This window comes from Oratosquilla oratoria, chromosome 1 (genome assembly GCF_046742065.1).
Source record: "Oratosquilla oratoria isolate Oo_2021 chromosome 1, ASM4674206v1, whole genome shotgun sequence".
Taxonomy (NCBI): domain Eukaryota; kingdom Metazoa; phylum Arthropoda; class Malacostraca; order Stomatopoda; family Squillidae; genus Oratosquilla; species Oratosquilla oratoria.
The window spans coordinates 34398394-34425893 of NC_134777.1; the positions used below are offsets into that span (position 1 = coordinate 34398394).

A 27500-nucleotide genomic window follows, 5' to 3' on the forward strand; every position below is an offset into this window, starting at 1 on the left:
TATACTTGTTATAGAAATGAATATGTACAAGTATGCAGGGAGGAAAAGAGAAAATATGAAAAAGATGTCATAGAAAAATGTAAAGATCAACCAAAACTATTTTACAGATTTGTAAACAACAAACTGAAAAACAAACAAGAATTAGAGAAATTAAAACAAGGAGGATTTGAATACACAGAGGAAATAGAAATGGCAGAAATTATGAACAAGCATTTTAAATCAGTGTTTACAAGGGAGAACATACAACCTGGAGAGATCGAATGGGAAGAGAAAGTCCCCCCTATGAAAGAAATAGAAGTAACAAAGAATGAAATAATGAAACACTTGAGTAATCTTGATGTCAGAAAATCGCATGGACCAGATGAAATAGCAAACTGGATTTTGAAAGAATGCAGGAATGAACTGGCAGACAAAACATAATAAACATTTCCTTGAAAGAAGGAAAAGTTCCAAAAGATTGAAAAAAAAAATGCAAATATAGTATCTATATATAAAGGGGGAAATAAGGAAGACCCTACCAACTATAGACCAGTCTCTCTAAGAAGTACAATAGCAAAGACTTGTGAAAGAATTGTCAAAAGTAGATGGGTAAAGTATTTAGAAAAAACAAAACAAAACAACGTGCTAAATCCAAGGCAATTTGGATTCAGACAAGGACGATCATGCGTCACCAATTTAATATGTTTCTATTCAAGGCTAATAGATATAATACAAGAAAGAGATGGATGGACTGATTGTGCATTTCTAGACCTAAAAAAAGCTTTTGACAAAGTACCACATAAGAAGTTGCTTAAGAAATTAGAAACTGAAGGAGGAATACAGGGCAAACTGCTTAAGTGGATGGAAGACTTTTTGCAAGAAAGAAAAATGAGAGTAGTGATAAGAGACAAACACTCTAATTGGGATGAAGTAACAAGTGGTGTTCCACAAGGAACAGTTTTGGCCCCAATAATGTTTGCTATATATATTAATGATATGGATGAAGAAATTGAAAGTTATATGAGCTTCTTTGCTGATGATGCAAAACTTAAAAAAAAAAAGTGAACACGGAAGAAGATTGTGAGTCACTACAGAGTGATCTCAATAAAGTATGGGAATGGAGAAGGAAGTGGGAGATGGAGTTCAATACTAAAAAGTGTAGTATAATGGAATTTGGAAAAAGCAAAGAATAATAGGATCATATAAATTGGGAGAAGAAGGAATAAAAAAAAGTAGAAAATGAGAAGGACCTGGGAGTTATTATTATGAATAATATGTCACCTGAGAAACATATAAACAAGATTTTTGGAGAAACTTATGATTTAATAAGAACAATCAAAGTGGCATTTACATACCTGGATGAAGAAAATGCTAATCACTTTGATAAGACCAAGATTGGAATATGCAGCAACGATGTGGTCATCAAGTACAAAAAAATGTATAACAAAACTTGAAAGAATACAAAGAGCAATTACAAAATTGGCACCAACACTATCAAAACTATCATATGAAGAGAGACTAGCAAAACTTGAGCTACAGACACTAGAGCAAAGAAGAGAGAGAGAGGAGACTTGATAGCTATTTACAGAATCATGAAAGGCATAGAAATTATTGATAGAGAGGATCTAATAAAATGGAATGATAGAAATACAAGAGGACACGGAAAGAAAATCAAGAAAGACAGCTATAGAAGAGATCTGAAAAAGAACAGCTTTCCTCACAGAGTAATAGACATTTAGAACAAGTTAGGTGAGAAAGTGGTGTGTGCAAAAACAATACTTGAATTTAAAAATAGTTTAGATAAAATGGGATATGAAGACGGGACACTACGAGCATAACTCCCCTTCCCGTAAAATACAACTAGGTATAACTAGGTAAATACACACACACACACACACACACACACACACACACACACACACACACACACACACACACACACACACACACACACACACACACATATATATATATATATATATATATATATATATATATACTGTATATATATATATATATATATATATATATATATATATATGTGTGTGTGTGTGTGTGTGTGTGTGTGTGTGTGTGTGTGTGTGTGTGTGTGTGTGTACAACACTGAATGGGTCCCAGTGATTAGAGATCCATTTTAACAACCACAATGCACTTTAATTCTAAGCCATCAACATCGGGAACCAAATGGAGGTCGACATGCAGAAATGGAAATGCGGTACTGCCGAGGACTCGAACTCAGCAATCACATGACAATTGCCGTAGTAACTTACTAACTATATCTCTCTTGATAGTGTAGTTGGTGAGTTACTCAATGTACACAACAAAATTCCCCTCCTTGACGTCCTCATCCACTCTTAAGACAACAAATACACGACCACTGCTTACAGAAAAAAGACTGACACCGGAAGATGATTGAATACAGCAAGTGAGTGCTCACAGCGTTACAAACTTAGCGTAATTCGGGCATACCATTGACATGCATATAAAAACTGCTCTTCTTGGGAAAAATTTCACTCCGAAATATCGCGCGTTAAACAAATTCTCATTAACAACGGTTTTTCCAACTTTCTCATTGACAAAGAGACGAGACTTTTCATCACCCACAATACAGCACAACACGGACAAAACAACTCATATTCCACACACACCGTCTATTACAAAAACCAAATGACACCAGCATACAAAATAGACGAACATGTTCTCAAAGACATCCTTGAACGTAACGTCACATGCACCAACCCACACTACAAATTGACCGTCATCATATACTACAAAAACACAAAAGTCTTTAACCTTATAATGAGAAATAATATGACTAAAAACAGCTCTCTCCTCAAACAGACTAATGTGGTGTACCAATTCACTTGCCCCGAAGAAGGTTGCAAACTTCTCAACAATGCTTCTTAAATTGGTGTTACCACTACATCTGTGAGCAGGAGACTCATAATACGTGCCCGTGAAGGAAGTATACGCAAACATATAATACAAACACACAACAAAACTCCAAACAGACAAGATTTAGTTAACAATACAAAAATACTTAAACAATGTAACAACAACAAGAAACTACATATCTTGGAAAGAGTCTACATTACACAATACACCCCTATCATTAATATACAGACGGACACAGTTAGTACTTTACAATTACACAGCGAGGCTGCGAAGCAACAAAGACCAAACGTCCGGCTACAGTAATCTGATGTCCAGCTACATCCCTCTGAAGCCAAGACCTCACCTCCGTCCAGTACCTGACGCCTAGCTACGACCTAACTCTCCAAGTTCCTTTTTTACTCTTATTTAAACTCATGTTTTGTACATTTATTCTTACTTACCTGAAAATGGCTGTATGATTCAACTGAAAGTTCGTATTTTAAATTTTGTGTAATGTTTTTCGTTATAATAACACCATGGATCTCGGAAGCCTTGTGTTTGACCTCCCTTCAAGATACAAACTATTCGGAAAATTGAGAAAATCACTAAGAAGATAGTGGATATTGAATTAGCTCTGGTCTTCAATTGAACATATGTATACACACACACACACACACACACACACACACACACACACACACACACACACACACACACACACACACACACACACACACACACATATATATATATATATATATATATATATATATATATATTGGTAGGAGGCCATGTTGTATACATGATTTCAAGAAGTCTACAGCGACAATGGCGTTGTTGAGCTTATATAAGCTTATATAAGCTTATATATAAGCTCAACAACGCCATTGTCGCTGTAGACTTCTTGAAATCATGTATATATATATATTATATATATATATATATATATATATATATATATATATATAAATATATGTATGCATGTCTACATAACTGCGAATAGACTTACGAGTCTCGTTTGTCAGGGTCCGGTAGGCAGTATCGGCAGAAGGCGAGGACAGACAGGACGAGAAGAAGGCCACCGAGCAACCCGGCCAGCAGAACGTAGAGCGTCACGCCTCGCCCAACAACCTCCTCGTCACTCTGCAAAGAGAGAAAGGTGTAAGAATCAGTGAAACAGCTCGTCAAAATACAGAAAATGGAATCTATAATAATCAGTAAATATTTTCAGTCTGTATTCACCAAATAAAATGACATTGAAGGCAGGAGAGGATTACACTGAAAAAAATATATAAACACATATAAAAACATAAATAAAAAGAATAACCAAATAGATAAATGAATAGATAAATAAATAAGTAAGTAAATGAATAAACACTTAAATAGTAAGTGAATGAAGCAATAAATAAAGATGATAATAGGTAAATAAGTAAAGAAGTGAATGAATAAATCAATCAATCAATAAGAAAGAAATTGATAAATAAGATAATGAATAAATAAATAAAAAATAAATTAATAAATAAAAGAATAGATTGATAAACAAATAAAATTATAAATAAATAGGTAATTAAATAAATTTATGAATCAATACATAAGTAAATAAATGAATACATAGATTAATAGAGGAATAAATGAAGAAATGAAATAATGAATGAATCAATCAGTAAACAGATAAATAAAGGTAGATGAAATTAAATCATAAACATAAGATAAATGTAACAATTTCTAAACAATATATTCTAACTATTTTTCCGTATTTGGAACAGATAAAGTACTGTATTTCAAGTCACACAATTTTCTTCTTTATAAATTTCCACGGTATCTTTATTCTGTCCTTGTTTGTTAGACTATGTACAAAGTTACAATAAGTTATTGTAATGCATGTACTTTATGACTTCAAACAATGTTTTAATCATTTAAGTACCTTAATATATTGATAAAAGTCCGATAAATTTTACAGAATTCTTTCGAATACATTTTACCAGCACTTTGTTTTGGCAAATTTCATGGATTATTTTTTCAATGTAAAAAGCGTCATTTGTGTGACACAAAAGTGGAAGTGGGGAAAGCATATAGATTACTATAGGTCCTAGATGTAAAGACATCTCCTGGAAAAGATGGGGTTTCCACATGTATACACAATGTACACAGCGACTGGTGGATATTATTCACGAGATGTGTGTTCCCTAGAAAAATAGAGAAGTACCTAGATAATGGAAACAGGCCGAGGTAATCCTGATTCATAACAGAGGAAACAAAGTCTCGCCTGAATGATCATTGACCTGACCCAGGATGATAATCAAATAGCGTAAGAAAATTGTGAGTAAGAGATGGATTTTTTTTTTTTTTTTTTAGAGATCAAGACTTTAGCAGATACAAACAAGCAGACACATACGCATATGCTTTACATACTAGATATGATAATTAAAAAATGCGAGTGTTTTTATTCTTTACTGAATACTACATTTGGGTAATGTAATTAGGGAAATATACAGTTACAATTGCTACAAAAAATAAATCTCAATAATCAAAGATCTGAGATCTAGAAAGCTAATTGAATAATTTGATTGAACTTAATACCGATCAGAAATTTCAACTTAAAAGTGAAAAAAAAAAGAGATAGGGTCAAAATACAATATCAACGGATATAAAAACAAAATAAAATAAAAGATGGATGAGCCAAAGAAATGGATGAACATTTAATAAGAAGAAATATTAAAACTGAAAGAGATCACCAAATATTAGAGGAAGAAAGAAGATAAAGAGGAGAAAAAATGTAAAGGTATTAAAGAACTAATAAATCGCTTGTAATGCTGTTAGTATCAAAATGCAAAGTCGACACATTTTCAGGCCGAAGAAAGGATCACACATTATAAAATATGAAAAGAGGGAGACGTGAGTTTAAAAATGCAATAGAAATTACATTAAAAATGTTTAAACTGGCTGTCGTGTGCAAGATGTTAAGAAGATATGGAAAGGAGAAACAGCAACTAAAAATATATTCAAGTATATAAATTATTTGGATGAGGAGACACGCAAAAAACAAACAAAATAAAATAAAAGAGCAAAAATATCAACTCTAGAAAAAAGATAATCAAGATTTTTTTCTGGGATTTTACATCAGCAATAGAGGAAAACGATATTAAAGGAAAGGAAAAGAGTAAGGTAACAATGTAAAGAAATTAGAATAAGCAACAGTTACTCAAAGGCAAATGAACCAGATACCATATGTCTGTTAGAGAGCAAATTAACAAATAATGTTTATATTTACGTGTGAGACGAAAAAACAACAACATAAAAATAAGTGGAAATTTTACATCATTATGGATAATGTGGAACCGGGAAAAGAAGCTGATGTAAGAATTCTAAAAGCGATAACCAGGAAGAAAGATTTTGCGGCAGTATCCTCAGATATTGTCAGATACGATTATTCACCTACAGAAAATATGACAATGGCAAAAATAACTCTGGTGAGTGACTCTATTTGTAAAGAGATGAACTGAAAATGTGGGACAAGTAGAAGTAAAGATTCAAGGGTGCATAGAATGATACACGGTTAAATGACATTGAGCAAGGTAATGATTTAGTAAACTAAAGGTATTTACAATAGATTTAGAAATATTTAGAAGAAATGATATACTTACTAGAATGGACTGCTTACCAAAGAAGCTGTTGCAATGGATTCTTTAAAATACATATATTCCGTCGGGAAAAGTAAATGACAAGAAATCTAGAGCCAAGAGATGAATTATAGTCAAGAGTGATGCATTTCCGTGAATGTAGATTTTACAGGATCAAATATTTTCTTAAGAAAATTATTTGGAGGGAAATCATGGAAGCAAGAGAAACGCGAGAAAAAGGGGGAAATCTTTACTGAAAATTATGACTGATGTTGAAAAATATGTGCCACGAGTCAGTAGAAGAATAATAAAAAAAAAAGCTTAACAGAAGGTACGGAACAGATATAAAAGAAAAATATATGGCATGACATAAATAAAAAATAAAATCAAACAAAAGAAGGGTACAAAAAACTAGAAATGGAAAGAAAAAAGAAATTAGGAAAAAAGGCATAAGTTATAAATGTAGATACCTTTAAGCAGCTTTACAGATACACGGAAGGGATCACCAAGGTGGAAGGAAGAGGTGGGGTGAGCTACGAAAACGGTACAACAGAAGCCAAAATAATGAGTAAGTGTCAAATCAGTAGTAGGAAAAATCACTTTGTGGAAGAGAGAGAGAAGAATTTAGAGATATGGGTATAGAAATGAAGGTAAAAATAGTATATAAACGACTGAAGCCGCTAAGATCTTACGGGATCTATAAATTCAGAAGCAAGGAAGTAATCAGAAGGCTAAAAATAGAAGACAAGGTCTGTGAAGATGCGGTAACACAAGCCGAAGTAATTATTTTTTCTAATTAGTTTTCACAAAAGAAAGTTGCTTTGTTGGGTAGAGAGGGGGATTAGAAATACGCTCATAGGTGAAAAGGTATAGAAATGGAGGAAAAGAAAGTATATAAATTACTAAAGGCCTAAGGTCCTGACAAGATTTTCAACTGGATACTTAAAGACTACAAATAAGGAATAGTGTGCGTTTATTCAGTTAAATAATGATTAGTACCTTAGATTGGAATAGGAATAATGTTGTACCACTAAGTAAAGGAGAGGGCAAGACAGAACTGAAAAAACATGTTTTAATTTGGTAAAGTTTGATCCAAATACGATCTATATGCTCCAACAGGAAGGTAATTGGGTGGATGTTATGTATCTAGATATAGAGAAAAACCTTTGAAAAGAACCCACGCAAACAATTTGTATAGGAATAGGAACATATTGGAGGACTTATAGGAAGTCCCCTGGAATGGAGATGAGACTTTTTGAACAATCGATAAACAAGAGCAGCACTAAAGAACAAGATGCCAGGATGCAAGGAAGTAAGTAGTAGACTCCTACAAGGAGTCAGCACTTGCACCCGTAAAAGATATCATGGATGAAACAAAAATATAAACCAACCTTTTGCAAATGATTAAAAAATCATGAAGATTGTTGAAAATGGAGATTGTGAATTGCTACAGGAGCATCTAGACAGTTTTTCATAACTGGGGCAAGGTTAGCGATTCAACTCAATAATGATAATAATAAAACGCCGTTAAAAACACTTAAAAAAAGACAGTGGCGAAAAAACAACAACTTTTTTTTAATATTCTGTCTTAGATATCTCGGCAAGAAAAAACACATTGCAATTGTTTCTAGACTATCAAATAAAACAGTATGCTCCTCAAACATAGTTTTTTTTATGATTTTGTCATTTCCCATTTTCTGTGTGTCATGTTTTGATGTATTTTATTGGTTTTACAATGAGCCTGTTGCATTTGTAAATCTCAAACACATGTGTGTTAATAATATGCCTTTGATGGTGGTGATATATAAGCGTTTTCTGCCAACTTGGTGTAGTTTCTGGAATTTTGTCTCATAAGAGGTTTGGCACCACTGTGACTGAGATTTGGTAACATTGTAAGTTGTTCGTGTTTGTTATCAGTCCTGTACTCTGTTGTTGTGTGGGTAGTGTGAGTAAAACCTACAATGCCAGGCAGGAAGAAGACTCCAGTTGCCAAATATTCAAAGATGTCCCAAGTGATGGGAAAGTGGCAAAAGTGAAATGCTTATTTTGCTCGACAGTACTGTCAAAAAAACGGAAGTCAGTTGGTAAACCATATAGTTCAGTGCAAGAAATGTGGTGAAAAAATCAAGAAAAAATATTTGACACGTGGTAAAGGCCAAAAAGCAGTTCTTACTGATGCTGAAACTACTGAGGGTAGATCACAAGGCATAGACAGTGACTCAGATATCGAACTGCAGTTGCTCTTGCATGATACAAGTGCAACAAGTACAAGCACTCATACAATGCAAAGGACATTAGATTGTTCATTCTTCACAAGTCCGATTCCGATGGCTCTGCCCAGACCTGACACAGCCACAGGCACAACAAGTAGACCTGGATCATCTGTCTCTGTCAGTTCTGGAATCACTCCAGTGACTCTGGAATCACTCCAAAGCTAAAAAGTTAATACGGCAGAAGATTGCTTCATACACATGTGTTGACAAAATGATAGAAACACAAACAGTAAGTATAAACTATGTTATAGTTATATATTGTATATACTAATGTGTATCCAATGTCAACATTTAGTAATCTGTCTATCAGTATCATGATTAATGGAAATCAAAGGTATTACAGGAAGATCAATTGCAGTTAGCCCGGGCTATCTATGCAAGTGGCTGTCCACTAGACATGGTGGGTAATAAGTTGTGGGCAAAGTTCTTCAAGACTCTGAGGCCATCTTTCAAGATTCCTAGTCGAGACTCAATCTCAAACAATCTTCTTGAGAGGGTCCACCAGGAGTGTTCTGTAACTGTAAAGGAACTAGTAGCATCTACTTCTAGTGTTGCAGTAATGTGTGATAGTTGGACTAATGTCAGATAAGAACTGTAGGAATATGTAACATCATTATATCACTTATTATTCCTAATATTTTTTTATAAATAATTATTGCCCTAATTTATCCTAAAATATTGGATAATTACAGGAATGAGGGGATCATAAACTTCATTGTGACAGTGCCAAGGCCCATATTTTGGAGCAGCATTGCAACAGGTTAGTTTCAGTCAAAATTGCAGTCAATTACAACACAATTACAAAATTAACTTAGACATTAAAATAAAGTATTTCAAATAAACTTCCTATCACAAGAAAATATCAATATTAATTAACAGTCTATTCTCTGTATTCCGTATTCCGGTTTTCATTAGTTTTGTATTTTTGGAATATGCTGCAATATCTAATTATAGCTTCTGTTTTATTGTTAGGTGCAGAAAGCCACACTGGGTAGTAAATAGCAGATCTCCCAAAGAAAGTAGTGGATGACATTGGTCAATTGAAAGTGTTGGGGGTCTGCACAGATAATGCCTCTAATATGAAAAAGGCTTAGGAACTGCTTCAGTTGGAGTATCCTCACATAAAACCATATGGTTGCATGGCTCACACTCTGCAGTTAATATTCATAGAGCTAAAAAAGATCAAGTCTGCAGAAAATATACAGTCGGACTGCATAAAAGTTTGAAAAACAGTCAAACAGTTCCGAAAGGTCACTGCTCTACTCAAACAACATCAACAGCAGTCACCACAGGGGCAACAGCAGACACTAAAACTGCCTGTTAAAACAAGGTAAGAATTATTAGTATATTACTCATTGCTAAAGATCACAACTTGCAAAATAGTATTTGAAATCTCATTCTTATGCCAGTAAACTTGCTGTGAATTCTTTATTAATGGTACAATTAATTTAATGTTTCTCATGGCTGAGCTGTTTTGAATTGAGAATTCATACTGGTACTAATATTGTTGTCCTCCTTTGTTTCAGATGGGGATCCATTATCCAGTGTCTGAAGAGTGTATGCATTAACAAACATGCACTTCAGGCTCTTGCAATCAATGATGATGCCAAGCCATCTTTGGATTTGTCCATTAGGAAGCTCCTACTTTCAGAAGTATTTTGGGATCGGACTGAGGGTATTCTCAAGCTCCTGAAGTCAGTGGCAGATGCCATCACTGCTACAGAAGGAGAAAATAAAAACCTCTCTCTGGTAATGAAAGTGTTCAGTGATTTAAAGCTGTCCTTTGAAGGGAATCTCTCCTCATCCCAAATCCTCAAGAGTGAAGAAGATGCCTTCAAGGGAATAATTCGTAAAATGAAGAAATTCCTGATGAAAAGTATCCACCTTGCAGCCAACTTGGTGGATCCTTGTTACTGTGGATGTCACTTTTCGGGTGAAGAAGCGGTAAGTAGTTTTTATTTTCTATTTTGTAATAATATGTTCTTATTACACCCAAAATCCAGTCTTGCCCGTATGCCACTGTATATGCCTCCAAGTCTTACTTGACCTGAATTCACCTGACCTAAATTAGTAGTAGTGTCTCTTTGAAATAATACAAGTTGCGGTATCATATACTTATACTAAAAATATTGTTGATTTTCAGGTGGATACAATACAGGCCATTTATGAAATTGCTATACAACTGCCAAATGTTGATGAGACCCAAGTAATAGCTGAGTTGGCAGATTACAGGTCCAAATCAAACTTTTTTTCAAAGCCATTTGTTTGGAGTGCTGTTGATAAGACATCAGAATCTAGTTGGTGGAACGAATCTGTTGCTCAACTCAGCTGTCCCATGTTGCCTAAAACATCTTGCAACTGCCCCCATCCAGTGCATCTGTCAAGCAATCCTTTAGCAGATATGTACTGGTACATTCTGCGAGAAGGAATCGTTTGACCACCGACAGAGCTGCCAAGTTGGTGTTGATTGGGCAAAACTTGGCACTGGGCAATATGGACGATGCCCATGAATATCCTCGCCATGCAGCTCATGCCAGTAATACACCACCACCACAACCATCAACCAGCAGGGATTCTACTGCTTCAAGCAGCATCCCCACTTTCCAGCTTGAGTCAGACGACTCGGGCCCTTTTGAAGCAGATTCTGAGGACTCAATTGATGGTCTGACCAGCCCCGGCCCTAAAGTCATGATTTCATCTGATATAGAGGAGCCCGAGGAGGAGCGGCAGGAGCCACATAACATGGAGTGATGTAGTAAGGAAAAATTGTAGTGTTCAATCCCTGAAGATTGTGCTTAGAGTGGATTTTAGAGGACTATGATGGATATACATGGAGGAAACCATTTATAGCAGTCCATCAAACACATGTACAGCACATGGCTATATTGTATAAAGGCACATAGACTGATCAATGCTTGTTTGTTTTCAGGTTGATGACATTGCTGGTGTATGCAGACACAATATATTGGCAAATAGCTTCATGCTTATTTAGATTTTGTAAGGTTGCCATATTGGCCCATATACGGCATCTATATGAAAGAGTATTAGGATGGTTTGGACACATGGAAAGAATGAGTGAAGAAAGATTAGTAAAAGAAGTGTGGAAGGCAGAGGTGGAAGGAGTGAATATGAAGGGGCGTCCTAGGATGAGATGGATGGATGGGGTGAAAGGGGCATTACAAAAGAGAGGAATGTCTGTGGAGGAAGGACGGGAGACGACAGAAGATAGGGGTGAATGGAGAGGGGCTGTGTATAGATGATGCTGTGATGCATGAGGGGGAGTGGGTGGAGGATGGGGGGTGAGGAAGTATGTATGAGAAAAAATTTGACGCAGCCCAAAAGAATTTCTCCCCGTCTTCTCCTTTTCTGCATGGGGGGACGGAGAGGGAGGGTGTTGCCGAATTTATGAAGTGTCCTTGCTGTGGATGTGCTGTGTCTTGCGATACTGCTTTTGACCTAGGGCAGTGGACAGGATGCAGGGATGACCCGTCATCCAGGAGGTGCCAAAATAAGAGGGAGGGAGGAGGGTGGAGGGAGGAGGGTGGAGGGGAGAGGAGTATATAGGAAATGGAATGGGTGGGAGTGGTTTCTATGCCTTTTTCTTTTTGGCTACCCCCCGTGTAGGGGGAAAAACCTTTTGTATATGTATACACACTTGTTGCAGCATCTGACAAAAAAGTCAATTACTTATGCTTATTTTTATAGTGTCTAAAGATAGGTACACATATGTGGAGGAATGAATCAAGTACGTACACCTGTTTTTATATACTCAACATATCTAAGCAACTTTGGCAGTGTAAAAAAAACGTAAAAAACGTTATATATATATATATATATATATATATATATATATACATATATATATATATATATATATATATATATTGCATCACTTGGCAAGGTATGGAATTTCAATTAGAAAATACTCTAAATTAGCAACGGTACGAAAAAGCCATCAATGAGTTAGTAGATGGCAAATGAAAGAAATGTAAGAGCAAAAGAAATGGAACAAGAAATGTCACGTAAAATTTCTTAACCAACACATGAATTAGATTATTAAAGAGATTTACAAAATGTGATTAAGGTACAAATGGTATTCTAGAGACAAAAATAAATTACTCAGAACATCTGATTATCCTCAAGTTAAAGTATGTAACAGCAGTGTCCCCCCCCCCAAAAAAAAATACACTATATAAAAACTAATCAGAAAAAACAAAATCAACTAAATTGGCCCCCATCCTAGCAGATGATATGTACGAAAACATTAGAAAACTTGACACTGCCCTCAATAGAAGAAATGTAATAAGAGGAATGATATAATGGTTGTATTCAGATCAACAGATGATAAAGGCAAAGCTGAGAGAGAAGCCATACGGTGGGACGGGAGAGCAATAAGAAGTCATGGAAAGGAACACAAAACACAATAATTGGAGGATATCCAGGTACATAGGTTTGTGGAATAACCCAGAAGAAACCATATGACAATGGGAAATTCAAACGAATTTGAAAATAAATTGAAACGATATAGACATGGACAAAAGAACACTTTTATTTATCTGTATAGAGGCAAATGTGTTTATTTGTCTGAATTGGCAAAAACTAAAAGAGAAAATTCTTGAACGGTATTTAATGTCATATTGGTTTGAACTATGGCTGGTAACGCGATGCTTGGCAACTTTCACCTTTACTAAAAAAATATCTAAGCTGCAATAGAAGAGGCCAACATAGATTTGTCTATTGAAACGTGGCTTCCAGTGTCCGTAGACTTGTCATTTGCTTCTTTGCTTATCGCTTTATAATTTTCCTTTTGTCCTCCCTACTGCAGTGGTTTACCCTCACCCCTTCCCAACCCCACCACGTCCCCACCCTACCCCTCCCACACACATATACACCCATCGCGGTGGGGACAGAGGGGTTGGCACTCTTCCCCTAGATGACGTAGACACGGAATAAAATTTCTCCTTCAGATTTTTTCTTACTCCAATCAACTGTCTACTCATGAGTTATCTATATATCATTAATCTAGACTATTATTTATATGGACCAAATTCCGAGGTAACGCTCCGCAGGACTTTAAGCTAGTTATCTTACAAAGGCGGAAACACACTGAGATTATCACTGATAATTATGGTGAAATATTGTTCACTATCCACTTTTGTTAAGCAATTTCCAAATAACTTGAGTCATACTTATTGTGATTTTTTTCTATGTGCATAACTTTACATTTATTGTGTTAAATTACATTAGCCAATTTTCAGACCATTTCTATAGTTAATTTAAATTTTCTTGAATATCTAATTGGTTTAAGTGATTATTTGCCCTTACGCACAGTTTTTGTTGTATCATCAGCAAATTTGAAGACAACAGATTTCAGTCCGTGGTCTATATAGTTTGTAACAATGAATAGAAGTGGTCAAGAACGGATTCCTGAAGAACTTCACTCATAAAAATTTTCCATTTAGAAGTTTTATCATCTAGAACAAATCTCTGTTTACGATCGTTTAACCAGTTACTAGTCCAGCTGAACAGGCTACTACTAATTCCGTGTGAAGCTAGTTTAGTAAGAGGTCTTTCGTGCGGGACGGTATCAAAGGTCCAGATATATCAAATCGATATGTATGTATATATATATATATATATATATATATATATATATATATATATATATATATATATACATATATATATATATATATAGGTAGATGAATATAGATATATAGATAGTTAGATAGAAATTTTGTCTTCATAATTTGAGATGACTGTGCTGTAGAACTCGAATAGGCTAGTCACACAAGAACATTTTCTTCTGAACCCATGCTAGCTATTATTTATTAAACAGTCACTTTCTAAATGGTGTTCGGTAGTACCTCTGATGAGAGTTTCCATAATTTTTCCTACGATCGAGGCTAATCTTATAGGCCTGTAGTTCATTGGCTTCTTTTTGTCACCCTTTTTGAATATGGGAGTAACGTTAACTAACTTCTATTTTCTTGAAACATCTCCGGATATGATTTTTTCTTTTACAAAAGCTCTCGTAATATACGCGCGTATAACACTGATTTTGTATTTTGATGGGCATTCCCTTAATTCATTTAAACATCTACCGGAGTTACTTCTCTTATGTTCCATGTTTCTGCCCCCGTACAGTGCTGTCGGCATATTCACTCCTTCATACAATCTCCTCTTAGCATCCATTCCCAAATGTCTATTTCTCATTACACTTTTTAATCCACCAAGGCATTTACTCGCTTCTCTCAATCTACATTCTACCTCCACCTACACTCATCCCTTTCCTGCCACATTCACACCCAAGTATCTAAAAATATCCACTTCCTCCAGTCTCTCTCCCTCAATACTCACTTCCAGTCTGCTGCCACTCTCTCCTCTTGCACATCTCATCACCTTTTACCTACATTTATCTTCAACTTCCTTCTTTCATACACCTTTCCAAACTCTGTCACTAACTTCCTCAATCCCTCGTCTGATCCTGCTACAAGCACAGTGTCATCAGCAAACAACATCTGGCTTATCTCTCCCTTTTCTCCATTTTCTTTAACCATCTCCAACCCTCACCCTCTACCCTTGCATTCACAACTCGCACCACCCCGCCCATATATAAATTGAACAGCCAGGGTGACATAACACATCCCTGACGAAGTCCCGCCTTTACCTCAAACCACTCAATCTCTCCATTTCTAATCCTAACACAAGCTCTACTACTCTCGTAAAAACTCTTGACTGTCCTGAATATCTTTCCTACTATACCATATATCTGTAATACCTCCCAGAGTGCCCTCCTGTCTACCCTCTCATAAGCTTTTTCCAAATCCACAAAGGCCCAAAAAACATCATTACCTTTTCCTATAGCTTTCTCATATATCTGTCTTAACAAAAAAATCTGATCTACACAACCCCTACCTGTCCTAAAACAACAGTGTTCCTCACCAATTATTCCCTCTGTTCCTCTCCTAATCCCCTCAATCAAGACCCTCCCATAAGCCTTCCCAACTACACTTAACAAGCTGATCCCTCTGAAATTACTACACTCACACTTGTCCCCTTTCCCTTGTAAATTGGAACTATACAGGCACTCCTCCAGTCCTCCGGCACTCTACTCTCTCTTGAACAAACATTAAATAACCTCACAACACAGTACACCATAACTGTACCTCCTTTTTCAGACATTTTGCATGGCATCCATCCAACCCAAGTGCCTTTCCTGCTCTCATCATCTTAACAGCTGCTTTCACTTCATCTTTCCTTATTTCTCTTCCATTTTCCTCACTCATCACTGTCATTTTCTTAGTGCTTCCCACCGTAACTACCTTTCCTTCCTATCCTCTTTTACATTTAGCAATTTATATATATATATATATATATATATATATACTCACACATACACACATATACATATATACATATATATATATATAATATATATATATATGTGTGTGTGTGTGTGTGTGTGTGTGTGTGTGTGTGTGTGTGTGTGTGTGTGTGTGTGTTTATGTATGTGTATGTGTGTATTCTAAAGAAAAGAAAACATATCTCAACTCTAAAGGTTAAATTGACACACAGTTTGCTACAACAAACTGTGTGAGCTGGTTGAGTCACATTTTGGATTCGTATACTTTTTTCTTTCAGTTATCGAGACTAGTTCAGTAATATTCTATAAAAAAAAAACTTATTATTCTTTATGTCTACACATGTGTAATCTACTTTTTTTTTTCCTTATGGAGGTTTTCATTTATTTATTCATTTATTTATTCCCTTAGTTATTTATTTATTTACTCAGGCTGGCTGGCCAAAGAAATAACGGTGATATTGATCTTTCCCATCCTTTCTTCTCAGCTTCGAAAGACAACTGGCATGTTGTTTACAGATTCAGGGCTCTGCCCACCCAATCCTGCCTCTGCGCAGGTCTTCGATCGAATTTTCCGTTCTCTAATGCTCGCGTTGTTTACAAGTCCGTGAGTTCTGTCCAGCCCAGCTTTGCCCCCGCGCCCTGTGCAGTTCTCCGTTCCGGTTTTCTATTCTCATATGTCTTCATTTTCTCCCTCCCCCTTGCGTAACATGACACTCTAAGATACTTTTGAAAATACATCAACAAAATTTCAGAATGTTGTGATTCCTCCCTTTTCCTTTCTATTTTAATTCGGATTAATATTCAATTTCCAGCCACTTTTTGTCAACGAGCTGTAATCCGAAAGGGGAGCTTTTGTCAATTTCCTGGGCATAAAATTTTTTTTTTTTTTTTTTTTTTTTTTTTTTCCAGGCACACTGGGAACAGGTGAATACTCCTGCCAGTATAGGTTCCTTATTAGGAAAATGATATGAGACCGTTTTCAGTGGACTATGTAATGGTCGCAAATAAATTCTTAGAGAAATGGTTAAAGTAAAGCTTATCATCCGGGCTCCCTCGTGATGGGGCCATTCCTCTCCACTCCTGTCATGTGACCGAAGAAATGCACTTGTTTGATGTTCGTAGGAAACACAATCTCCCAGGACGCCATCGCAAGGAAGGGAGTTATAGAGTTTTCAGCACAAGATCCTTTTCTCAGCTGCACTGAATCATTTGTCGCTCTACAAAATAGTCTCCACCTTTCTGAAAAGATTAAGGCAAAGAGTCCTTCACAACTAGGGTGAGAGAGAGAAAAAAAAGGAGGATATGATCTGGCTGATCTGAATACTGGCCTAAGTGCGTGAGCATTCAGTTGAAAATGTAGTGATGAAAGTTTAGCTATGTATTCCTTTTAACATTTTCACTACTCTGAAACAGTGACTAAGTTTTTATAATGACACCAACAACTGAGATTAGAACCTCTCAAATTTCTAAGAAATGTTTAGCTTTTCATTACAGTTCTTTGTTACCATTTTCTTTTATCATCATCCCATCGCTCATTCCTCATTTAATTTGCTTCCAATCTTCTACTTTGTAACTCGTTCGTAACTTTTAGTATATCTTTCTTCCTTTTGGTCACATTTTCCCTCCTCTCTATTTCTTTTTCTCCTTTCCTCTTAGATTCCTCTCTGGCTTTTATAATTTGCATCTACAGCTCTTTTCCATGTCGTTCCTATCCAGTTGTCTCACTCTACACTATTGCTTATCCCATGAACTTCAATATCGCCAACCACTACTTGATCCAATATCCATTCACCCATTCATATCCATGCTTCAGTGTTCATTAATCTCCTTCAGATTCAATTATATCCAACACAACGGAATCTAGCAACACCCTTGACCTTCGCCTGTGTGTATTTGGAATATGCTGTTTCCGTATGGTCACCGAATCTCATTAAAGACATTGACAAATTGAAGAAAGTACAACGGCGAGCAACAAAACTGATTTCAAATATAAAAAGTAAATCATACGAAAATCGAATAAAACATATGAATCTGTTTTCCCTTAAAAAACGTATACTCAGAGGTGGCTTGATACAGGTCTTTAAGATTGTAAAGGAAATTAACAACATCAAAAGTGACAAAATTTTCACACTGAATGAGAATCCGACAAGAAATAAGGTTCTGAAACTGTCACGAAATAAATTTGATTTGGAAGTGGGTAGAAACAAATTCGCCAACCATGTAGTTAATGAGTGGAATAAACTTCATGCAGAGGCAGTGCAATGTATTTCAGTTCGAAGCTTTAAGATTCGTTTAGATAAATACCTAAGCAAGATGCTGTACTGACTGCCATTTATTTTATATAATTTGTTTATTTGTTTGTTATTATTTTCTGCTTATTATTATTTCCTTGATTATCGTTTATTATTATTTATCTGTCAATTTATCATCATCTACTATTTACCTGTTTATTTAATTTTATCTATTCATTTATTCATTTTATATATTACTATTTATATTATTATGATTTTATTTATTTATTTATCTATCTATCATTATTATATTTTTTTCGCATTCGATTTATTTATGGACCAAAAGGTCTCCGGAAGGCATGCTCCTCCTTTGTAATACTTTGTAATCCTTTCATATAACGGCGCCTCGACACAAAACTACAGCACTTCCACTTTCTAGGTCTTCCACTCTAAGTCAAACTTTAATTCCTCCTTCCATCTCATCAATTTTCATGTTCATATTTCCAACAAGCAGCTTCCTGCCCTTCAGAAAATCATATATTCCCACAAAGAATTAATTTCTTATTTCCACCACTGTCACCATTAACAGATCATTTTAGCTACATCATACGTGGTGATATACATTCGTTGCCTTCAGTCAGCGCGGCTATTGCCTGTTCCAATGGGTTATCCTACTATCCCTGGTACCCAATATCATCTATTCTATTCTATATACCGAGAGTTTTCCCCCCTTACAAAGGAGGTGTCCAACTCAGAGATCTATTCCCACCCATTTCATTCCTCTCCCCCACTCCCTCCACTCCTTCAATCTCAGCTCCTAATGGATGACGGGTCATCCATGCATCTGCCAACTGCCCTGGGTCAAATGCAATCCAGCAAGACACATGCTCCAAAGTATACCTTGTCATTCTCTCGATCTCTCCTTTCTTTCTAATTTGTGCATTGTTAATGTAAAGAGAAAATATACATGCCCTTTTCCTGTTCATTATGTAGTTTTCATATTACCTTATCTTGCACTCCTCTTTTTCAACCTGAAAAGCGCGCGTGAGTGTGTGTGTGTGTATTTACCTAGTTGTATTTTACGGGAAGTGGAGCTATGCTCGTAGAACTCGTAGTGTCCAATCTTTGTATCTCGCAGTATCTAGTTTTGCTCTTAAATTGATATATGGTGTTTGCACACACTATTGTTTCGCCCAATTTGTTCCAGACATCCACCACTGTGTGGAAAGCTGTTCTTTTCCAGGTCCCTTCTATAATTGTCCTTTTTGATTTTATTTTCATGTCCTCTTGTATTTCTCTTATCCCAATTTAGTAAGTCAAGAACTATCAATTTAGTAAGTCAAGGTCATCAAGAACTTCCATGCCTCTCATAATTCAATAGATGGTCAATGGGTCGCCTCTTTCTCTTCTTTGTTTCTGAGTCGGTAATTCCAGCTTAGACAATCTCTCCTCGTATGAGAGTTTTGAAAGTGTTAGGGCCATCTTCGTTCATCATTTCTTCGTCCGAGTAGGTAAAGGCCACCTTTATTGATCATAGCAAGTTGCAAGTTTCTCCGACAATTTTATTTATCTGTTTATCAGGAGTTATGTCTATTGTGGTAATTACTCCTAGGTCTTTTTCAGAACTCATTTTTTTACTCCCTTTGTACAGATTTTATACTATCCTAATACTTTTTTTCCAGAGTCCATTATACTAAATCATTTATGTTGAAGTTCACTTCCTACTTCTGACTCCATTCCCAAACTCTGTTTAGATCTCTTTGTAGCGACTCACAATCCGTTTCTATACTTACTTTCCTCGTCAGTTTTGCGTTATCAGCAAAGAAGTTCACGTAACATTCTACACCCTCATCCATGTCATTTACATAAATAGCAAACAATATCGGAGCCAATACTGATCCCTGTGGGACACCACTAATAAAAAAAATTCCGAAATAGAACTCTTATCTTTGGGAATTATTCTCACTTTTATTTCATGCGAGACACCCCTCCATCCATTTAAGCAGTTTACCTTGTATCCCTCCTACGGTTTCCAGTTTTTTTTAATAATAATTTTTATGTGGCACTTTATCAAGAGCTTTTTGTGATTCTAGGAAAGCAAAATAAAAGCCCATCCATCCCTGTCTTGTAATATATATATTAGTCTAAATCCGAGTTCTCTCGGGTTTAGTATATTATTTTCCTCCAGATGTTTTGTCCATCTGTTTTTTAATATTTTGTTTTATCTATTTATTCATTTATTGCAATTTTTGGCTAATGTACTTGTAAGGGAGACCGGTCTGTAATTTGCTGGGTCTTCCTTGTTTCTCCCTTTATATATTGGTACTATACTGGCATTTTTCCAGTCTTCCGACATTTTTCCTTCTATGAGTGAGCAGGTTATTACCTTATATACTTTGTCTATTAGTTCATCTATACGTTCTTTTAGTATTCAGTTTGCAATTCCATCTAGGTCGTGCGATTTCTTGACATGAAGTTTTATTGTTTGATCCATTCTTTCTTTTATTGTTACAATTATTTCTTTCATCCCCATGGTGTATATTTTCTCTAGTGAACACAGACTTGAAGTGTTTGTTTATGACTTCAGCCATTTCTATATTTTCTGTGTATTCTATATTCCCTTGCCGTAATTTTAATATTTCCTGTTTGTTTTTTAGTTTACTGCTCACATATCTATAGGATAATTTTGGTCCTTATATTTTCCTATTATGTTTTTTTCACAGTTTCTTTTTTCCTCCTTCCGTATTTCTACATATTCATTCCTTAGATTGATATATATTTGCCACTTTCCGACTTTTTTTTTTTATCTTTTCTCTATCTCTTCCAATCTTAATATCTTCTATCTTTTGCCTCGCTACACCTTCTGCTAAACCAGCACTTGATATACACCTTTTCCTATTTTTGTCTCGGTACATATTTATTCACTCTTTCGTTGTAGATTTCTTTCAAATTCACCCATTTCTCTTGCATTTGTGTCTATTGTAGAATTTTTCCCAATTGGCTTTTTGAAAGAAGTTTATAATTTTTCCAAAGTCCGTATTGTTATACATCTTTTTCTGTATTTCTAATTTGTTTCCATATATATTTCCTCTTTTAGTTCAAACTGAAGTAGTATGTGGTCACTCTTCCTAGTTGGTGTTTTGTATTCAAAAATTTCCACAACTTCAGGCTGTGATGTAAATATCAGATCTAGTCTCGACGGTTCTTCATTATTTCTATATCTGGTATTTTCTTTTACCCATTGTGTCATTGTATATTCTATAGTCATATCAAGTAATATATTTCCCCAAAGGCCCTCTCCACCTCTCACTATCATCTCTTCCCAACATACTTCTTTGCAGTTAAAATCTCCCATAAGTACTACGTTTCCTCCATCCTTTAGCATCTCATTTAATGAATGCCTCGTGTCTTCTAATATTTTAGAATAATCGCTCTCTTTCCAAGAACCCGTGTTTGGGAGCACATAGGTCACCACAATCTTTCTACTTTTCATGTCACTATTTTCAAATTTTATCGTGATTATTTCCACACTATTTTCTCCCTCTGTAACCTTCGTCACATTTAAGTTTTTCTTAGTCAAAAACATGACTCCTCTACCCTGTTTTTTTCTATTTTTCATCCAATGGTTATATAATCCTTGTCCAACACTATTTGGTGGTAGTGAACCCCTTAATTTCGTCTCCACAATTCCCATTATATCTGTTTTTTCTTCTGACAGATAATAATTTAGTTCATTTAATCCTGAGATCAAACCGTCTATGTTAGTATAAGTCATTTTTAACTTGTTTTCCTTCTCTATCTCGTTCTCTGTTCCTTTAGTTTTTTTTTCTAATATACCATTTTCTCAGCCTTATGTCTAGTACTCTCCAATAGAACTCCTTTTCGATCTCCGTTCTTTTCTCATTTTTTTTTCAGCTTCACATCTTAGTGTCTTCTCTCTTTTTCCTCATCATTCATTTATATCTTTATCCATATACTTTTATAGTTTTCAATATTTGCTAACCTTCTTGCTTTTGCTAATACTTCTGCTACCATTTGTGACCTTAATTTGATCTTTAGGGGTCGATTTTTTTTTTAGTATTATCCCAGTCTATGCACTTCTATTTCCTTTTTTCTATTTCTTGCCCTTCGTCTTGTACTGCTCTTATTATTATTATTATTTTTTTTTTTTCTATTTTCTTCTCTTCTTTTCTCTCAAGTATCTAAGTTTTCTTTTTATACCATATGCTACTATGCATTTTCTTTTTTGTTTACTGTATCTCTAACCCAATTTTCTTTCTCTTTAATTACTTGAATAACTTAGTATTTCGTCTTTTCCTGTATTTGTTGGATAATTTCTTTGAAACCTATCTCTTGGCTTTCTTGGTCCTTTTTTCTATTCTTTTGTGATTTTCTGCAAATCTTCCCCCTCCTATATTTTGTTCAACCTTCTCGATCACCGCCTTAATTTGTACATTCATCTCTCCTTTTAAGGTCTCACTATTGGTGGTATTTTCGTTTTTCATCCTTTCATTTTTACTTTGGTTTTTGTTTTTCAGTTCACTTACCTCTCTATCTATTTCTGCATTTTCTTTCTTTAAGTCCCTCAATTCTTTGTAGGTTTCGTTATACTCATTCTTTAGGTACATGATTTCTTTCTTTAGCTCCATAATATCTTAATTCTATTAACTCATCTCCTTTTCTATATCTATAATTCTAATCAGTCTTCTGTCATATTTATCAAATCCAGAAAAAAAATCTTCATCATACCTTACAACGCCTAATGGTGTTTCGACGTTTTCGCTATGCTTCGGTATTGTGCCAGTAGGTGTCACTGCTGTTCTAATGTTTATGTTAGGTTCAACTCCATCGCCATTTCCTGGTCTGTTTCGATTCATTTTCACTTTCCTCAATACTCACTTTTTCTACTATATTAGATCATCACGAGCATCCACACGTATTCCCCTTCCCATTTGTCACGAACTAGGTTTCCTGTTATATTTATAGTTGAGAAGTTCCGTTGTTTCTCGGAAGCTCTAGTTGAGGCGTCTTTACACTGTGACGATCGACGTCTGTGTGTCTGTATTCACCTTGGTCTTTGCTCTTTGGATCACGTGTTGGACTCGTGATCGACAGCTATTTCCCTCCCGGAAGAGAGCTCAGAGCTCGTAGGACCGATCTATGGGTAATGCTATGACCTTTCACACACACACACACACCCAACTCCCCGCCCACGAGAGTCAGAGTAACGACCTGAAGCACAGCGATACCGAAATAATTTCGGCCCCGGGCAGGATTCGAACTGAGTACTGCGAGCACTACCGTACTTCCCAGTCCAGTGCTCTACCAACGCGCCACCGAGTCGTGTGTGTGTGTGTGTGTGTGTGTGTGTGTGTGTGTGTGTGTGTGTGTGTGTGTGTGTGTGTGTGTGTGTGTGTGTGTGTGTGTGTGTGTGTGAACGCGTGTGTATTTGCTTAATTACAGCTGCTTAATTGTAGTATGAATGAAAGGAACAACGCTCGTGTGGTCCTATCTCTTTCAATCCAACTTGTTATACCTAGCGTATAGCTTATACATGGTTTCAAGTTCGTGTATGTCCTTATTTTCTAACATGCTTAGTGCTACATCACCATATTAGCTATTCCATGTATTAATGCAACTGCATTGAAAACTGTAGTTCTTTTCATCGTCTAAAGATCTAGTCTTTCTCAAATTCTTCTCGTGAACTCTTAAAGCAATATCCATTCCTCAATCAAGACATCTCTTCTGTCAGTGTAGTCTATCCCCTTTTGCAACCTGAGTACTGTCATTATATTACCTCTTTCTTTGTGATCTTTCAATGCTGGCATGTTTATATGCTTGTTTATACACACACACACACACACACACACACACACACACACACACACACACACACACACACACACACACACACACACACACATATATATATATATATATATATATGTGTGTGTGTGTGTGTGTGTGTGTGTGTGTGTGTGTGTGTGTGTGTGTGTGTGTGTGTGTGTGTGTGTGTGTGTGTGTGTGTGTGTATGTGTAAGTATGTATATAGCAAAGGCCATTGAAGACATTTCTATCTTAAGCCCCATCCCCTTGTGAAGCATCCCATCCTCCTACTTCGATATGCCCCCCACCCCACCATCCCGTCCCCCTCCCCTCACCCGAACCAACCTTCCCATTTTCGTGTTTGTTTTTCACTGCATTAATCAGCCTTTCACGCACCTCATACATTTTCATTACCTTTCACATCACTCCTCAGTTCAATCCATCACGTGCTTTGCCCAAAGGCACTGTCAATATGGTTTTCGTTCGCTTCCTTTGTACTAATGAGTCATCGCTAATAATAACAATAATAATAATAAGAAGAAGAAGAATGGTGATGGTGATGGTGATGATGATGATGATGATGATGATGATGATGATGATGATGATGATGATGATGATGATGATGATGATGATGATGATGATGATGATGATGATGATGATGATGATGATGATGATGATGGCAAAAGTAATAATGATGATATTTTTTTTTATAATATTCACAATAACATTAATAACAACCTTCCTGGATTCACCACGCTCTCTTGGATATTTCAAATATCCTTCATCCCTAATTTGCCTGTTTTCTTCCCGTTTCCACCATTTCATTTGTTATCCCGTTCATCGCCAGCGCCTTTCCCGTCGTCAGCATTTTCTGCACCCTTCCTCTTCCTCTTGCATCTCTGCCCTTCTGCATCCCTTCCAATGACATTTGTGTCTGGTCCCCTTCTTGTTGGCTCCATGTCTTCATCAGTGTGGACCAACCCCGTGTGGGGTCATGGTTGCATAAGTCAGCATTTTACTGATTTTGGTGATGTCACTGCTGACCAGAGACATGCTGCATTCTCCATTGGAAAAAAAAATGCTAGTTGCTTTCAATTTGTATTACCCCTCGTTTCTGTCACTACCCTCATTAAATCTCTTTTACAACCTTTATGACTCCTCCCTGTTGGAATATTGTCCCAAATGACAAAAGCGGTGGCTATCGCTGACGCACTACTATTATTACTACTACTACCATAAAAAAGAAAATAGTCATCAATGTGGAAAGATGTTCCACCCACCATATTCTTTTAACTCCATCTTCACATAAGAGTATAAGAATGAAGGAGACTGCAAGAGACCATAAGAGGGGGTTTACACGTGTTTAAAGTGATGTGTGAACGTGTGAACGGGGTATTTGGTTGTCGAACACGTTGGTTAAACCCCAAATACCCCGTTCACACATTCACACGTGTCTGTCGAACCGCGTTCGATGAACCGTTAGACCGTATAAACCCCCTCTAAGGCCTATACTAGGCAGTTCCATGTCCATTACCATCTGTCATCCCCATACTTAAAGTTGTCTAACCTTTTCTTAAAGCAATCGATAGCTTCAGCGTTCACAACATGGTTACTAAATCTATTCCATTCGTTGACCAATTTATTGGTCAACCAGTCCTTGTTTATTTTTTTCTTAAAACTAAATTTGTTCAATATAAATATATAACAGCGAGTCTTGCCCTCTTGTCTTTCTGTATCATTAACTAGCGCTATTCATCTTCACCTCCATCTCCATCTTTTCTTTCATCACTCTTGTTCGTCACACAAGCGCTTCTTTTATTCCTCTTACCTGACCCAGAAAGCGTCATCTCTCTATTCTTTGTCTTCGCGATTCTCTTTGTTTTCTAAGTCACCCCTTTGTGTTCTGTTTTTTCATTCTAACCTCCTCTCCTGTACATCTTTTCTTTTTTCATTCACCAACTTATCGCTTCATCACACCGCTTGTTCACATTCAACTTTATTCCAATCACTGTGGTGCCCGTCCCCTTCCTCGGCTTTTCTCATGATTTTCTTTAGATCTCTCCCATTATTCTTCTGTGCATTTTTCTCTCCCTCCCCCCCCTTTACTTTTACGTCCCTCCTCTCTTCTATTCTTCTCTCATATCTCTCTCCACAACTTCTTCCCCTTCACCTGTCTCGGCCTCCTTTGACTTGATTATATTTCTTTTGTTCCTCTCCAGTTTCTATTCTACCATCTCGAAAATGTCTCTCTCTTTGACCTCACCATCTTGTGATCGTGACTTGGCACTGTTTCCTCAGCTCTCTCGGAAGGTTCACATCTAAGTTCTCTCTTTAAGTCTGGAGGTCACCAAAACACAGTCGTAGAGGGTGAACTTGTCCATCTATTCCATGTATCAACTCCTCCAGGAAGATATCACACAACCATCTATCTTTCCGCAAGTGATATTCAATCTTCTTTTACATTATCCCTTTTAGCTTGTTCTGCTCACGCCAGAAATTCTCCCTCTTTCTGTTTTCCATTTGTCAAGTACTAGTGTAATCTCTTACAATACCTTCATCACTTACTTCCTTCGTTTCCTTTGCTTCTCGATGTCTTCAAATTGGTTGCTTCATACGCAACAAGAATATCCCACGTCCTTCTTTTGATCCCCTAAGCTATCTCCTGTCCTCTCACACCTGACATTACACTCCCTTTCACATTTCAATTCCTTCTACTTATTGTTCTATTTCCTTCTGTTTTCCTTCTCTCTCTTTAATCCTTCCTCCTTTTCGCTTTCTCGTCTTCAACCGTTCTCCACTTTTATTATTATCCCATCTCTCTGTCCTTATTTCTCTCTCTCTCTCTCTCTCTCTCTCTCTCTCTCTCTCTCTCTCTCTCTCTCTCTCTCTCTCTCTCTCTCTCTCTCTCTCTCTGCCTACTCTCTCTCTCTCTCTCTGCCTACTCTCTCTCTCTCTCTCTCTGCCTACTCTCTCTCTCTCTCTCTGCCTACTCTCTCTCTCTCTGCCTATTCTCTCTCTCTCTCTCTGCCTACTCTCTCTCTCTCTGCCTATTCTCTCTCTCTCTCTCTGCCTACTCTCTCTCTCTCTGCCTACTCTCTCTCTCTCTCTCTGCCTACTCTCTCTCTCTCTCTCTGCCTACTCTCTCTCTCTCTCTCTCTGTCTGCCTCTCTTTCTCTCTCTCTCTGTCTGCCTCTCTTCCTCTCTCTCTCTGTCTGCCTCTCTCTCTCTCTCTCTCTCTCTCTCTCTCTCTCTCTCTCTCTCTCTCTCTCTCTCTCTCTCTCTCTCTCTCTCTCTCTCACTCATACATACACCTGGACACACCCACTGAAGT

The 27500-nt window shown here is 36.5% G+C and overlaps 1 protein-coding gene across 3 annotated transcripts in view; it reads right to left on the reverse strand.

Moving 5' to 3' along the window:
• The window catches only part of Mur89F (Mucin related 89F), a 659376-nt gene that overhangs the window by 273103 nt on the left and 358773 nt on the right, over positions 1-27500 (reverse strand). For all 3 annotated transcript variants that reach the window (XM_076197862.1, XM_076197879.1, XM_076197870.1), the window contains one exon: positions 3863-3996. In XM_076197862.1, the coding sequence (XP_076053977.1) occupies positions 3863-3996 (134 nt within the window). The remainder of the gene's footprint in view (positions 1-3862; positions 3997-27500) is intronic.